The sequence below is a fragment of the Mycetomoellerius zeteki genome, unplaced genomic scaffold (genome assembly GCF_001594055.1).
Source record: "Mycetomoellerius zeteki isolate Tzet28-1 unplaced genomic scaffold, Tzet1.0 scaffold297, whole genome shotgun sequence".
Classification (NCBI taxonomy): Eukaryota; Metazoa; Arthropoda; class Insecta; order Hymenoptera; family Formicidae; genus Mycetomoellerius; species Mycetomoellerius zeteki.
Window position 1 is genome coordinate 148988 of NW_017257279.1, and position 14691 is coordinate 163678.

The 14691-nt window shown below is 40.8% G+C and overlaps 1 protein-coding gene across 3 annotated transcripts in view; it reads left to right on the forward strand.

The window, feature by feature from the left end:
• The window catches only part of Axud1 (AXIN1 up-regulated 1), a 46762-nt gene extending 35109 nt beyond the window's left edge, over positions 1-11653 (forward strand). For 2 of the 3 annotated variants that reach the window (XM_018450774.1, XM_018450775.1), the window contains exons 2-5: positions 940-3073; positions 5266-5516; positions 7501-7923; positions 8786-11653. In XM_018450774.1, coding sequence (XP_018306276.1) covers positions 940-3073; positions 5266-5516; positions 7501-7923; positions 8786-9970 — 3993 coding nt within the window. In that variant the 3' untranslated portion in view covers positions 9971-11653. Of the gene's footprint in view, positions 1-253; positions 342-939; positions 3074-5265; positions 5517-7500; positions 7924-8785 lie in introns of those variants that run through there. The other variant, XM_018450776.1, reaches the window with a different exon arrangement.
• The last annotated feature ends 3038 nt before the right edge of the window (positions 11654-14691 follow it).

A 14691-nucleotide genomic window follows, 5' to 3' on the forward strand; every position in this document is an offset into this window, starting at 1 on the left:
CTTTTGCCGCTGTACCGGTCGGCTTTGAATCAATAATCTCCGGCCAAGATTATATGTAGGCTCCCCCGCGGTATCTTGTATTCGAGAACGACAAGAAAAAATGTATCGAAAGGATTATGAGGTAACGGGGTAGGGACTCGCTAGGTTCCAGGAAATTGATTTTCCTTCCCGCATCGATGTTCTCTTCCTGTTCTCTCTTTCTCTCTCTTTCTCTCTCTCTTTCTCCTCTCTCGCTCGCTTTTATTCTCTTCTGGGTTTAGCAACGGTGCGCGCGATATCAGTGCGCGGATTATTGATTTCCTCGTCCTCTCCAGTTTGCTTATGTTATTTTCGTGAAAAAGGTAGAGCGCAATGATCGTTGATTATACTACTGGTGAAATCATTTGCCTCGCCAGTGAGGGACGACGAGAAGTCGTTCCCGCGGTGGACGTAACGACCCAATTAATCCGTATTCTACGTTGGTTATTTCGGTGTCTCTTCATTTTACTCCGCTGTCGTTTAATTTCACTCTGATTTGTATATAAACCTTCGTTTCTATTTTGGTGTTTTTATTTTGGTTTTGCAAGACTTGAGCATTTATACTTTATTTAATATCTGTATAATACTTTCCTTGCAGCATTAATATATATATATATATATATAATATTGTATAAAAAATATACATATAATATTATATATATATATATAATATGTGTTATATTTATATACAGGTATATTATAGGTGCATGAAAAATAATAACTTTTTATTTCATCTTGAGATTTATATGATTTTAGTATTTCCATTTTACATTTTTATTTCATTCCACATATATAGATTACAACTCATCGATAATTTTACTGTCGTCACTTTAAATGTCGCACAAAGCTCCTAATCGATTATTTCTTCATCAGGAATGTAGGATTGCCTTTTAATTTTCAACTAAAACTTTGTGCTTGCAGATGGCAGAAACATCCGAGATGGAATCGCCTTCGGCCCGTCAGGACTGTTTCGTTGAGGCCCAAGAGGATTCCACCTCAGTGGAAATCGAGGCAGAAGGCGCATCGTCGCCAGGCGGGATGATATCAACAACGATAACGACGGCAATAACGGATGCCGGCGAAAACGACTATGCAACGTGTCCATCCGTCGTGCGAGACTCGTGTGAAGACTTGATGATGGTGTGCGAGAGAGTGGATGAGAAATCAGAGGACGAAGAATTCGAAACGAGACAATCGAGTGGTAAGCCGGAAGCGAGTCAAGGTGAAGAAGAAAAAGAAGAAAAAGAAGCGAATATGGATCTAACAATAGGCAAGAAAGCCAACGAGGAAAACCGGAAAGACGAAATTGATGCGAAATCAACGGAGGACACTCTTCAGGAACTTGAAGGATCACCAAGAATGCCTGATTCTCAAAATCGCGATATCGACGAGTCCTCGGAGTTGTGGGAGAATGAGATCGAGAAGTCCGTTTCGCCGGACGTTTCCAGGAAGAGACCGGCCGCGAGTGATTTCCTGCCGATCGGCGCGGAGATCAAGAGGATCGGCATCGAGATCTCGGAGGAGCAGGCGACCCAGCTCAGGAACGACGTTAGGAGACTGTCGCCGGTGTTGGTGAGCCTGCGGGAGAGGACTCTGGGTGAAGTATCCCTAACCTCGGAGTCCTGTCTCTTCGGGGACGAGCTGGACGGCAGGATAACGCCGAGGTCCCCTGCAGCATCATTTATAGCGAATGATTCCAGAAACCAGGACGTCGATCAGAATCGCGGGAAACAGGATGTGGTGAGTGAGGAGAAGGAGGAGGAGAAGGAAGCGATCGGTAAGATTGACTCGGATCCTTCAGAATGCACGAACAGCGGCGACGTCGAGGCGACGTTAAACTGTGAGAGCAGAAAGCTAGATTACGACAGCGAGGGCGAAATTACGACATTCGGTGTCGACGTGGCTTCTTCGATATTTTCGAAAAGCGACAATTTGGACGGAACGACAGAATCCCGTCAAGACGACATCAGAGATGCGAACGTGGCCACAAACGCTAGAAGCGAATCTTGCACTCCGACTAAAAAACATGTCGGCGAAGCAGAAATGAGTCCCGCGGAACCATCAAGTCCCACCTGTCGAAATTTAAGTGTCATACTGAATCGCATCGAAAATGAAGATTTAAAAAAGAGAAGTGCTACAATAGATACAAACGTCGACGAGAACATATGGAATTACGTTGTCGGGGAGAACTCATCTTGTTCCAGTGGAAGAAGGAATTTCGTCGAGGAGGAACGTGATTCGTTCAAAGCGACTCCGGAGAACTCGGGGACTCCGGAGAAGAATCCGAAGAAGCAACGGTGGCAGAGTCCCACCAATAGTCCAATGACCAGATCGAAAAAGTACGAGTTGATAGAGAGTGCTCGTAGTCCAGACAGTGGACCGATCCTGAAGAAGTGTAAAGTGGTACTGGAGAGAATGAACCAGGTCACAGGGCATACATCGCAGTCGGAAAACGCTGAGGAGAGTGAAGCTTCAAGGGAGCTCGAGAAGGACGATGAATCCGCACCTGTCGCGGTGATTGGTAAACTCGAGGAGGATGAAGAGGTGGTGCTGGCGAGCTCGTTACCCATAGCCGAGGACAGCCGCGTGTCCAATGAACTGGACTCGTCGGAGACGATGCCGAGTTCGCCGGAAGAGACGCCGGAAGTATCGGTGGATGTTGCCGAGGGCGTCGACACCGAGACGGAAACGGAGACCGGTTCCGACAGTTCAGAGGTGTCGCCCATCACCAGCATCCGCCACGAATTGCGTGACGTCGACATGGCGCCTGATCAACTGCCGTGTTCCGAAGGGGTCACTTTGTGCTGCGTGGAAGCGATGGCGCCGATCATGACGAGATTGGAGGCCGATCGACCGGATGCGTACACGGAGGACTCCGCCGAGAGCCTGGCCTTGGCGACTGGTGCTAGGGACGAGGTCAGGTCCGACGGGAGCGATTCTGGTCTAGGGAACGAGATTCCTGGTGACCCAGGACCGGCTCCTGCACCGGAAAGTGATTCAGAAACCTCTTTCCTCGACAGGCTGCCGGATGACATTCTTTCTGATAAGGAGAAAGGTAAGAAGCATTTCTTCTTTCAAGGTTCTTATCACACTGAGAGAAAAAAAAAGGATAATTTAACTATAATTTATAATAATTTCTGATACGAATTATATATTTTTTTGGTAGACCTATAAATATAATTATTACAAACATTATAGCAATAATCACTATAAAAATAGAGCTTTAACTACCATTCTTTGAACATGTAATTATAGTCACAAATATCAAACTTTTCTCTCAGTGCACAATTTGAATATTCTTTCTTTACTGATCTTTTTATTGATTTCGATGGAAGTGTCTAGAATTATTAAATTGTCATGAAGTTCTGGTTACAAATCACTTGATATGCTTGTTGAAATCTGGAAGTATCTAGAATTATTAAATTGTCATAAAGTTCTGGTAGTAAATCACTTTGATATCATTTGATTGTTGAAATTTGGAGCTAATATTTGTTAAGAAAGTACGCTGAGAGAAAAATTTTTGATATTTTTTATTATAATTACATGTGATCATGATTATGATTGTACTGCTACAATGTAAGTAATATACGTTACATAATAATATTAATTGACACCGAAAATGAACAAATTGTAGTTATTACTATAAAAATTACTGCAATTTAATTATAATTTATAGTCACTTTTTGGGATAAGCATATAAAAATGATTGAAAAAGAACTATAAATCACAGTTAATTTTCGATGTCAACTGTATATTATAGAATTATACGTATACTCTTATTATTACTAACATTATAGCAGTAATAATCATAACTATAGTAACATGTAATTATAGTCATAAATACCAAAAAGTTTTCTCTCAATGTGAGAAATGGTTTAAAATGAATTAATCGTTGTTCGTGAATCGTCATTTAAAAGAGTTAGATAAGGAGAATATTATTATTTTTTTTAAGTTTTAAGTAGATTTTAATGGATTTTGTAAATGCATCGTTGTGTGTAAACGATCACTTTAAAATCACTCCATTTCCATTTTATAATATTATACTTTTTATATTATTTTTTCGATGATTTTTCTAATTCTATCATCAGTTACTGTACAGCGTGTACATTTATCCTACTTTATATTCAACTTCTAAACTATGTGTTACTCAACATTTAAATTATTCGATGTTTAAATTATCTGTGCAAGATTGCCTTGTTACTTCATCTTTTACAAAAGATTTTGCTGAAAGTAGCTATAGTGCAAGCTTTTAACAAAGAGATTGCTATTAAGCTGTAAAAGTCTAAGGATAATCAGTTTAAATTGTGCGACCAGCTTGAAGATTTTTACAGACTTTTATTCTTATAAAAACTCGGAGAATTTTTAAACTCCGCGAGGATTCTTCTTGCGAATTCAGTCTAGCATTTGCACCAGGTTTAAGCTGTCCAACGAGAGAGCGAGGAGAGCGCACAACTCGATAAGTCTCGCATCGATTGTCAACGCGCGATACACCGGGTGTCTTAGAACAAGCACGACATTGCTTTCTCGATAATAAATCAGGGTGAAGTTTTCTTGGCAAAATATCAACCAGTCGACTTCTACTTCGACGCCTGAGTCTCGAATTAATATATCGTCGTAATAAAACTTCGAGGCGAAGGATGAATAAAGAATTTCGTTATCTTTGAAGGAATTTCCCCATCGTCACGGATTGATTCGTAGGAGTCTCTTCCCCTTCAATAAAAAATCATTACCGTCTCTCGAATCTCTCTTGCTGACAGAGGTCGACCTCAAAATTTCGCAAGAAGGATTTGGCAAGTTGCTTTCTCTCTCAATAAATTGTAATGTACCAAGGGGTCTTCGGGATTCCTAAAAAACTCGAGGCAAAGCGTCACATGCCCTTTCGTTCTTAACTCATACAACATAGATCATTCTAACAATATTACAGCAACATTATAACGTCCAAAAATATTGCAGTAACATTGAAACTTTGCTGCAATATTGCTAGAATGCTCTATACTGTATGGGAATATAGTACAAAAACTTTCAGCAACATTGCTGCAACGTCTGCAATGTTACTGAAATATTGCTGGAACGTTGCAATGTTATTGCAATATTGCTGGAATAATCTGTGTTATATGGGTCCTATACAACACAGAAGCTTGCAGCAACATTGCTGCGACGTTGCAATATTGCTGGAATATTTCGTGTTGAATGGGAGCGATCGTCGTAGGGATTTGCTAATTCGTGAACGGCATTCGCGGCTTTCAGGGGTGAACCAGTTGGATGGCTTCGCGGCGTCCTCGGGGACATCCGGGACGCCGGGACAGTTACCTCTGACAAGCTTCCAGACGCTTCCGGCCAAGAGCAATCTAAAGCGCAGGCTGACTGACTGCATGGAAGGTGACGAGTCGCGGGGCAACGTCGACGAGCCTTTGAAGAAGAAGCGCAACATTCAGTTCGACGCAGTGACGGTTTATTACTTCCCCAGGGCGCAGGGTTTTACCTGCGTACCTTCCCAGGTAAGTCAGAAAATCGGTTTCTCCCTCCCATCATCTTTCCTTTCAGCTCGCAGCCTTTGTACTACCTTCGCGATACGTCTTCCCTTTCTTCCCTTTACGTCTGTATCATGACCGCCTCGCTACGCTTATACATGGTTCATTGAACCCCATTTAAATTTTCATATATTTTCATTCCATTTTTCCGGAAGAGTATGAATACGAAAAATTCGCATGTTTATTTCGCTATATTATCGTTCTCTTTGCAATCTGTACGCTTTGTGCATTGCCAGTTGTACTGCTCCAATTATCTTTTCGCATGTTATTTATTATTGTTTAATTACTTTTCTTCTCCCCTCTTTGTGTATACAAGGTGTTATTAACCGATCGTCGTAGGGATTAAATCACCCATCGTGAGCAGGTAGAGTGAAGCGAACTGAATCGAAGAAGTCCTCTACCATTTCGCAATTTTCGCAAGATAGTTAACAAGATATTACTAAAAATGGCCGAATATTGGTCTTCAATAATTTTTTTCTCAAATATTATCAATTTTACAAAAAAACTATAAGAGATAAAAATTGTTTATTTTCTTCTCATAGAACTCTAAGAATTTTTTCAGAATTTTTTATCAACTTTTTAGTACTGCATTTTCTTATTTTTATTATCATGAGAAAATACGGTATTAAAAAATTCTGAAAAAATTCTGACAAAATTCTTAGAACTTTATGAAAAGAAAATAAAGAATTTTTGTCTGTTACAGTTTTTCTGTAAAGTTGATAGTATTTGAGAAAAAAATTATTGAAGAATATTCGGCCATTTTTAGTAATATCTTGTTAACTATTGTGAAAATTGCGAAATGGTAGAGGACTTTTCGACTCAATTCGGTTCACTCTATCTGCTCACGATGGGATATTTAATCGGTTAATGACACCCTGTATACGCGCATAAATATAATTAAGTTAAAAGATACTCCATTTGTTGATGTCAGGACCAAGAGAACGAATAACAAGTCAAAGTTGTTTATGACGGGAAATCGTGCCGTCATTTATAAAACCCACCCCGTGAGAAGTAGAGATCGAATTTATATATAAGACACGATTGATTCCTCTTTCTTTCAATCGCGTTCACGCAAGACAACTCCTCTTTCAATTTTTCCCTTTATCTGGCGTCGTTTATAACATCGTTCAATAATACCACGATAATATTCACTATCGAATTTGTGTAAGACACTATCGATTCCCTTTTCTTTTGTGTGCTATTACTTTACAATAAAACTCTCGGACGTGATATATAACGTTTCTTATTGGTTACACGTAGGTTTCAGCTATAAGGGATTCCATAATCGCCACATAGAGGAAAAAAATGAACAAGTTTTTTCAATGATCTTTTGTAATACGTTTCTCCGTAATACCATTCATATTTCATTATGAAACTCATTCTTATTCATTTGCATTAGTATTGGTTTTATTATTAATTTTATTTCTACTGTATTAGTTGATTCATAAATTCATATAAGCTCGAAATTACGGAAATAGGACGATAAAAAACAAGAATTATATACATTTTCATATTGTATATATATATGTATATTATATATTATAATATTAGTTTTTCAACAATCTGTCTAATAGTGTAATACCATTTGCATTTTATTACGAGACACTTATTCTTATTTCTATATATATGCGTTGCTATTATTCTTATCATTAATTTTATTTTTGTTATTATAGTCGATTCATGGATTCATATAAGTTCAATAATGAAAGTACTGCGATAAAAAAATAAAACATATATATTGTATTTAAATATTACATATATATTATATGCACAAATACACGTATAATTAAATATCAGTATTTTTTATTATCAGTATTATATTATTAACGTTCTGTTCTCTTACAATGTTTATTTCGGAAGATTGTCTTCAATCGAATAAGTGAATAAAAAATAACGTACGCGAGCGTGGATTTACACAAGAAATACGAGAAATCGATTTTCCCGGTTTCAGGGCGGCAGCACCCTGGGTATGAGCGCGACGCACACTCACGCGGAGAGGTTCTCGTTGTCGGAGCACGCAGCCGAGCAGAGGCGGATTCACCGAGCGCGCCTTGCGCAGCTGCGCTCGGAACGCAACTGCGCGACTAACTGCGTGACCGAGACGGCGTCCAGCTCGGAAGATCCGAGCGACGACACCGACGAGGAGCCGAGCGACAACGAGGAGCTCGACATCGACAGTTATTACTTCTTACAGCCGGTACCCACGTGGCAACGCCGGGCGCTTCTTAGAGCCGCCGGCGTACGGAGGATAGATGCTGTCGAGAAGGATGAATGTCGTGATATCCGCGCCAGCAGAGAGCATTGTGGATGCGGTTGCAAGGGATACTGTGACCCTGAGAGCTGCCCTTGTAGCAGGGCCAACGTAAAGTGTCAGGTGAGAGAGCGAGAGAGAGAGATAGATAATAGATGGATAAATTGATAATAGATAGATAGCTAGATAGACACAAGTAGATAGGTAGATATAAACAGATAGAGAGAGAGAGAGAGAGAAACATGTTATGGAATTAACATTCTATTTATTATCATAAATTAATTGAACGGTCTAACGCGATAATATAGTTCTTTTAAACGGCATTTTGTTTTAAAAAAAGAAAAAAGAGCACTTCTCTATATATAAAATTTAAGAAACTTTGATCTTGATTGAATGCGAAGCGAAAAATTAAAAAGTTTTGACCTAGTTTTTTAGAACTCACGAAAATTCGTGTAAACTTAATTTTCTTCAGTTTGAAAGATCGATGTGTTATACATAATTTGAGATTAATCTGGTGAAATTTTTTGAGATCCTCGTTGCATCGAATCCTTCCACACTGTTAAATCTATAATGTCAAATTTAACCTAACGTGAGTCGCCACTGATCCTACTAAATATATCATTATTTTTTACCAAAACGATAATTAAATTTGACACTATATTGTGTCAATTTGACACTATAGTATCAAATTGACACTGTATAGTGTCAAATATAACCATTGTTTTAGTATAAAATAACGATATGATTGAGTAGGAGCAGCGGCGACTCACGTTAAGTTAAATTTGACACTATAGATTTAACAGTGCAGCAATTAATCTTCATTTGTTAACACGTTCTACTCGGTTTAGACCAGTTTTGCTGATTGAAGCCAGATAAACTGAAGGATTTAACGAAACTTGATGTCAATTTTTCTTTAGCTATAAAAAAAATCGAGAACTTCGTTCTGGGAAGTGCGAAACGATTTTTCATTAAATTCGGTTTTCAGGTGGATCGACCAGGTTTTCCTTGCGGCTGCACGCGAGACGGTTGCGCGAACAGTACAGGCAGAATCGAGTTCAACCCAGTGCGGGTGCGAACGCATTTCATCCACACGTTGATGCGATTAGAACTGGAGAAAAAGCAGCGTGACGAAGACGGTGGCGGGGATCACGATCGGGTGATGGACAATCAGGGGCAGAATGGTAGGGGAGCTCGTCCTCTGAGAGATATCAGTTCTCTAGGGATGGAAGCTACCGGTGACGTGTGCGCGATTCCGGGTACGGGACCTGGGGGAGGTGGATTCACGACTTTGCACTATGAGACAAGTCACGAGGGTGTCGGGGCTGGTGTGGCTGGCTGTCAACCAGAGGTGCCTGGCACGCGGGAGGACAGTTTGGATTTGTACGCCATTAGGGATGATTGTTACGCGAGCGAAGACGCAGTAGACAGCAGCCAATCGGTCGTCGTGCAGCGGAAGCTGCATCCGGAATTCGGCCAGGCCTTTCAGAGCTTTTCGCCCGGTGTGCAGAGCAGTGCTGCCGGTGGCGGCGGAGGTGGAGGTGGTGGCGGCGGTAGCGGTGGCGGCATGAGCTTCCAGCAGTCTTCGTACCAGGATTACGGATCGCCGTACGCGAGTCTGCCGTCTACGTCGCGATTCCAGCCGCCGCCGCCGCAGTTCCAGTCGCCGCCCAATCCGGCTGCCTTCGCGCACTACGGCCCCTACGGTGGGCCCCAGGACGCCGCGGGCGCTGCTCTTCAGGGCGGTTGTACCGCCCAGGTACACCAAATGCCGCAACCACCGCCTCCGCAGGGCCAGCAGCAGCAACAGCAGCAGCATTCGTCCTATGACGCGACGGTGTTTGCGCAGGATGACGCTACGAGTACCGCACAGTACACGAATCTCACTAACTCGGTACAGCCGATGAACGCAACTGTGGTGCAGCAGATGCAGGGTAAGCTCGAGCCCTTCTCGGAGCTGCTCAGCGGTAGGTACTCGTACTACGGTGAGATGCACGAACCGCAGCAGCATCACGGTACTTACGGTACTCACGGCACGGCCGGCAAAGTTGCGGAAATGATCGAGCCCAGTCAGGTCACTGGTGAGCAACAGCCCGATGGCCCGTCCGAGGACTGCGATGAGAATTTCGGTGAGATCATCAAGAAGTCTATAGTAGAGACTGTGTCTGCCTAGGATGAAGGAAGCCTACCTCGCGTCGGAAATGTCTAGGACGTAAAGTTGCCGCTGGTTTCTTCAAAATTGGAAGGCTGAAGCCTTTTCCTGTCCACGCGACGAGAACAAGGAACACGGTCCTTAATGCTCGATAGTCCGTTCTTTCGAGTCCTTTATCCAGGACCGTTTTGAATACAGGAACACTTGACACACTTCGTGAACGTTGTTAGTGGCTCGGTTCCTTCAAAGTCTGGAAAATCGAAATCCTTCGGATCTCTTCCAATTTTACCAATAAACTCGAAAACGAGAACTTCGAGGACAATCTAGATGGAGGAAAGGATTCCGGGGGTTGTTGACGGTTCGCCCTTCCGTGCGATACGTGAACAGGAGCGAACATAGTGCCCTCCGAGGGAGATGAAACATCTCCTGGGGCCTCGGGTTTTTGAGAGATCTCGTTCGAGATCGTTAGAGAATTTTACGGCTACGACGTGTGCGTCCGCCCGGGATGGAAAGACTCGTGACGTCATCGTCGGCGCCGTTCTTAATCCTCAGGATCGACGCGCCGGTTAAGTTACTCTATACAACACAGAAGCTTGCAGCAACGTTGCAATGTTATTGTAATATTTCTAGAACGTTGCAAATGTTGATGTAAATTGCTGGAATAATCTGTGCTGCATAGGACTTCGCGATACAAGATTTTGCGAGCTTATAATTCTTTTTCACTGCGAGATCGAAAATAGATTCTCGTTTGAAAGTGCGGAAGAATAGTAGTAGATCGTGAGATGAGTGACTCATCCGGCGCAGACTGACGATGATGTACATTATGCGAGACGACGACGAGGATCTGACCTTGGCAGGTGGAACTAAAGATCCTCAAGTAGGAGATTGACCGTTGTCCGCCATATTCAGAATGGATAATGCTTAAGATAGAATGAGATGCATATATATCTTCCAGGTGGCATGGAATATTTCAGGAATATTGTAGCAACGTTTCAACGTGGAACGTTCCATGATACTTGGGCTCATTCTATACAGTGAATCTATCTATCCTAAATCTGGTCCTAAATATGGTGAACCAATCAAAAGTTGTCTAAACAGTGATCAATCTCTTATTTGTGGTCTGTTCTTTTCAACTCTACTTCTTGTACCATGAACGGTACAAGAAGTTTAACTTGAAAGAACAGACTTTTGAGTATTTTTAGGTGAGACCTCCAAGCCCTGGGATTCTCGTCGGAAATCTTCAAGAGCGATCCGTGAGCAATGTTAGGAAAAGATTTCAACGAGGTTGTGACCAAGAAATAACACATGGGATCAGCTTATAGATTGCAGTTTATAATATCTAACTTTAAGCGTTAAGGAACGACCGACCGGAAGCGGGTCGCGCGTCCTTTTAGGCGAGCCTCGAGGGGCTGCGTACGTGGATAATGTATCGATCTAGAGCGAATCTGCGCTCGCTCTAATTCGAGAGAATCGTTCTGGAATGCACATATACACAAATACACGAACACATAACTATACAGCACAGAAGCTTGCAGTAACATTGCTGCAACGTTGCAATGCTACCGTATTATTTCCGGAATGTTGCAACGTTGCTGTAATATTATTGGAATGTTGCAATGTTGCTGCAATATTGCTGGAATTATTTGTGCTGTACAAATATACACAGTTGAATTTTGAAGGTTTATATCATTTATGTATGTATTATACGCAATATGAAGTATATTGCGTACAATATACTGTATATCGAAATTTATATACATATATATACAAATATCAAATCTGTATTCAATATTTTTATATTGGGATTTGTATAATATTTATATGAATTTTCTCATATAAGTACTATATACATTTAATAGAAATATATACAATTTATTTAATGTTTTATAATGGAATTTATTAAATAGAGCTCCGATTAGATTGACGTTTACGCGATTGATTATTCTCAGTTTCTCACGTCCGAGCTTTTAGCGTCGAGGAACGTTGCGCGGAAAATAAGTAAACGGTAAAAAACTAAAGATTCTGCAAAGTGCGTTGCAACTCTCGGTGAGAACGAAATTCCAGAGTGAGGACTTTGGATCTCTCGAATCGATAGAGCTGCCGAATCGCGCTCTAGAACGGAACTTTGAGACGCGAGGCGAACGAAGCGAGACACAGCGTTTCGTTGATCGCCGTTCTCGAACGGCGAAGATAACGACGACAAGAACGACTAAATGTAAAGCGAGAAAGGCACACGCGTACACATGACACATTCGTAGACGACAAGCGTGAAACGTGAGCGATTGTGATACTTGTGCATACGAAGAGAAAAAAAAATTAAGAACAGAGGAAGGAGAAAGAACGGTTTAGCGCCAAGTTCGTAGGTTAAGAGATAAATTATATGGGACTTTTTTACGCCGGTCGATGTAAAAGCTGCGAATGTTTCCAGTGATCGACGATGAAGCGCGGATTTCGATTTTCTTCTCTCGCGAATCAAGCGTGAAGATCTCGAACGTGTCGAGCGCCAGGAAAATATTTTTTCGAAAAAAAAAATACACTTTTGCTAGCATGGGCGATCTTATATATTTAAAATATAAATGTATAAAAAATATATATATATAAAATTGCATGTAAAATGATATATTTTAAAATTATATAAGAATACTTTAAAAAAATATAATATATTTATATAGGGGTATATAAATTGTTAATTTTTATTTTACGTTTAGAATATAGTATTATTTCACGAATCACGTGGAATGGTCAAGTAATTAATTTGATTGTTTTGAATGGGAAGTTAATTTTATGTGTTAACAGTATACTACATTATGTGTTTTACAAAATTATATTTCTATAATTACATATATACGTATATATATATATATACATACGACTGCCTAGAGCAATTATACTTTTATAATTTGGCGCTCGATACATTTGAAGTTCTCCATTTTAAATTGTTGAACAGACATTTGTAACTGATATTACGGTGCCTACGTAATTATATACAACTTTAGAAGTCGCGCGATTATTCTCTCCGCCCCGAACGAAGGGGAGGGAACATTCTCTTTCGGAGGTGCGGAGGTGGTGAAATTTGACGGACACGAATACGGCGAGAGAGAGACTTGAAGAGGGCGAAGAAGCTCGGAAGAGAGAAGAAGGGGGAAGAGGGAAATTCGCGCTTGAGGCGACAAGCTCGGCTCTCCGGCGACGAAAAGGAACGGCTGAGAGGGATGAGACTTTCGAGGGGACACACATCGCACCGCCATCATACTACCAACTACCCTTTTTGCACCACCCGTTCATTCTCCAAACCGAAAAGAAACCATTCAATCGTATCCTCCGTAGAAGACATTTCAAGAGAAACGGACCTCTCTTAAAATTTAGCGCATCCCGGGACGTTGATCGCTGTGTCCACGATTAATCGAAGCACTATACATAAGCGAAGCGTTAACGATACGACGATAGTATTAAATTTATACACATATACGGATCACACGTCCATAAAAAATTATACACACACACACATATATATACCCTCATACACAAACACCCCATACACAAACGTACGCATACATACATATACACTTGAAGCCGGACGTGTCAGTTCCCGAGATTTGCGAGGCACCCTTTTTCTTGCTCCCTGATCGCGCTGGCGTACCTCATTGTGTTCATCGTCGATGATCGGTGCTTAACAAAACGAGCGGAAAGTAGAAATCGTTAATTGATAGAGAGAAGGAGCAAATAGATCGATAGAGAGAAAGGTGCAAAAAGTGACGAAATGTTTTGGTGACGTTTTGCGTCGGGAGGAGGGGTGTATTCAAAACGCGAGAGGGACGTGACACGTCCGCGCGCGTGGCATTGAAGGAAAAAAAAGGAATAAACATATAAAAAATTATACATGTATGTAAGTAACTTTTAGAGTATTTGAGTAAAAAAGAGGCATACATAGTTGATAGTGTTTTATTAAATGTTGTGAAAAATGTCTCTCGTCTGTCTGTCTGTCTGTTGTCTAAATGTCTGTCGTCTCTCAGTCTTTACGTTCTTGATGCACGTTGAGCGTTAAATATGGCTGAACTGTTCTCCTAAGATAATTTAAGAGCTTGAGAATTTAACACACAGAAGAAGAAATGTTTTCTTTCTAATCACACACATACACGCACATCGTTATTACTCGCGATTGTTCAAATCAAGAACAGCCACATTTAGCGCTAAGAGAGTGTTATCAGAACACCTGTTTGTTTGCATTCAAGAAAAATGTTCTTATCCATCCTTATTATCCATGTCCTTCGTTTTATTCTAACATGATGATTCTTTTCTTCTTCAGTACTTATATTATAACAAGTTACCCTCTCTGAGGTTGGCAGGTAATTTTGGTAATTGGCTCTCTCATTTTGGAGAAAGCTCTTTTATAGCTACATGACTTGCTCTCACCAAGAAACTGTCTTGAGATTAGGAGAACTTTTTGCTTTTTAGGTTTTTACTTAACACAGAATTGTTTTTCTTTGTTTTCTCTGGCAAATCTTCAATAAAATCGAGAATATGTGGAACGAGGTCCCTGAGAGTCAAACCCAGAAATCGCTGATTACAAGTCAGCCGCTTTCACGCGTCATTCCCGATAGTTCTTCTTAATGCTTTTATTTTCTTCTAGTTTAATAATTTTTGAGTAACTTGAATTATTGAATTTCAAAAATATTAAATCGTTAATTCAACAATATTAGTATCTTTTTATATCATTCAATTATTATTATCGTCAGAGTATT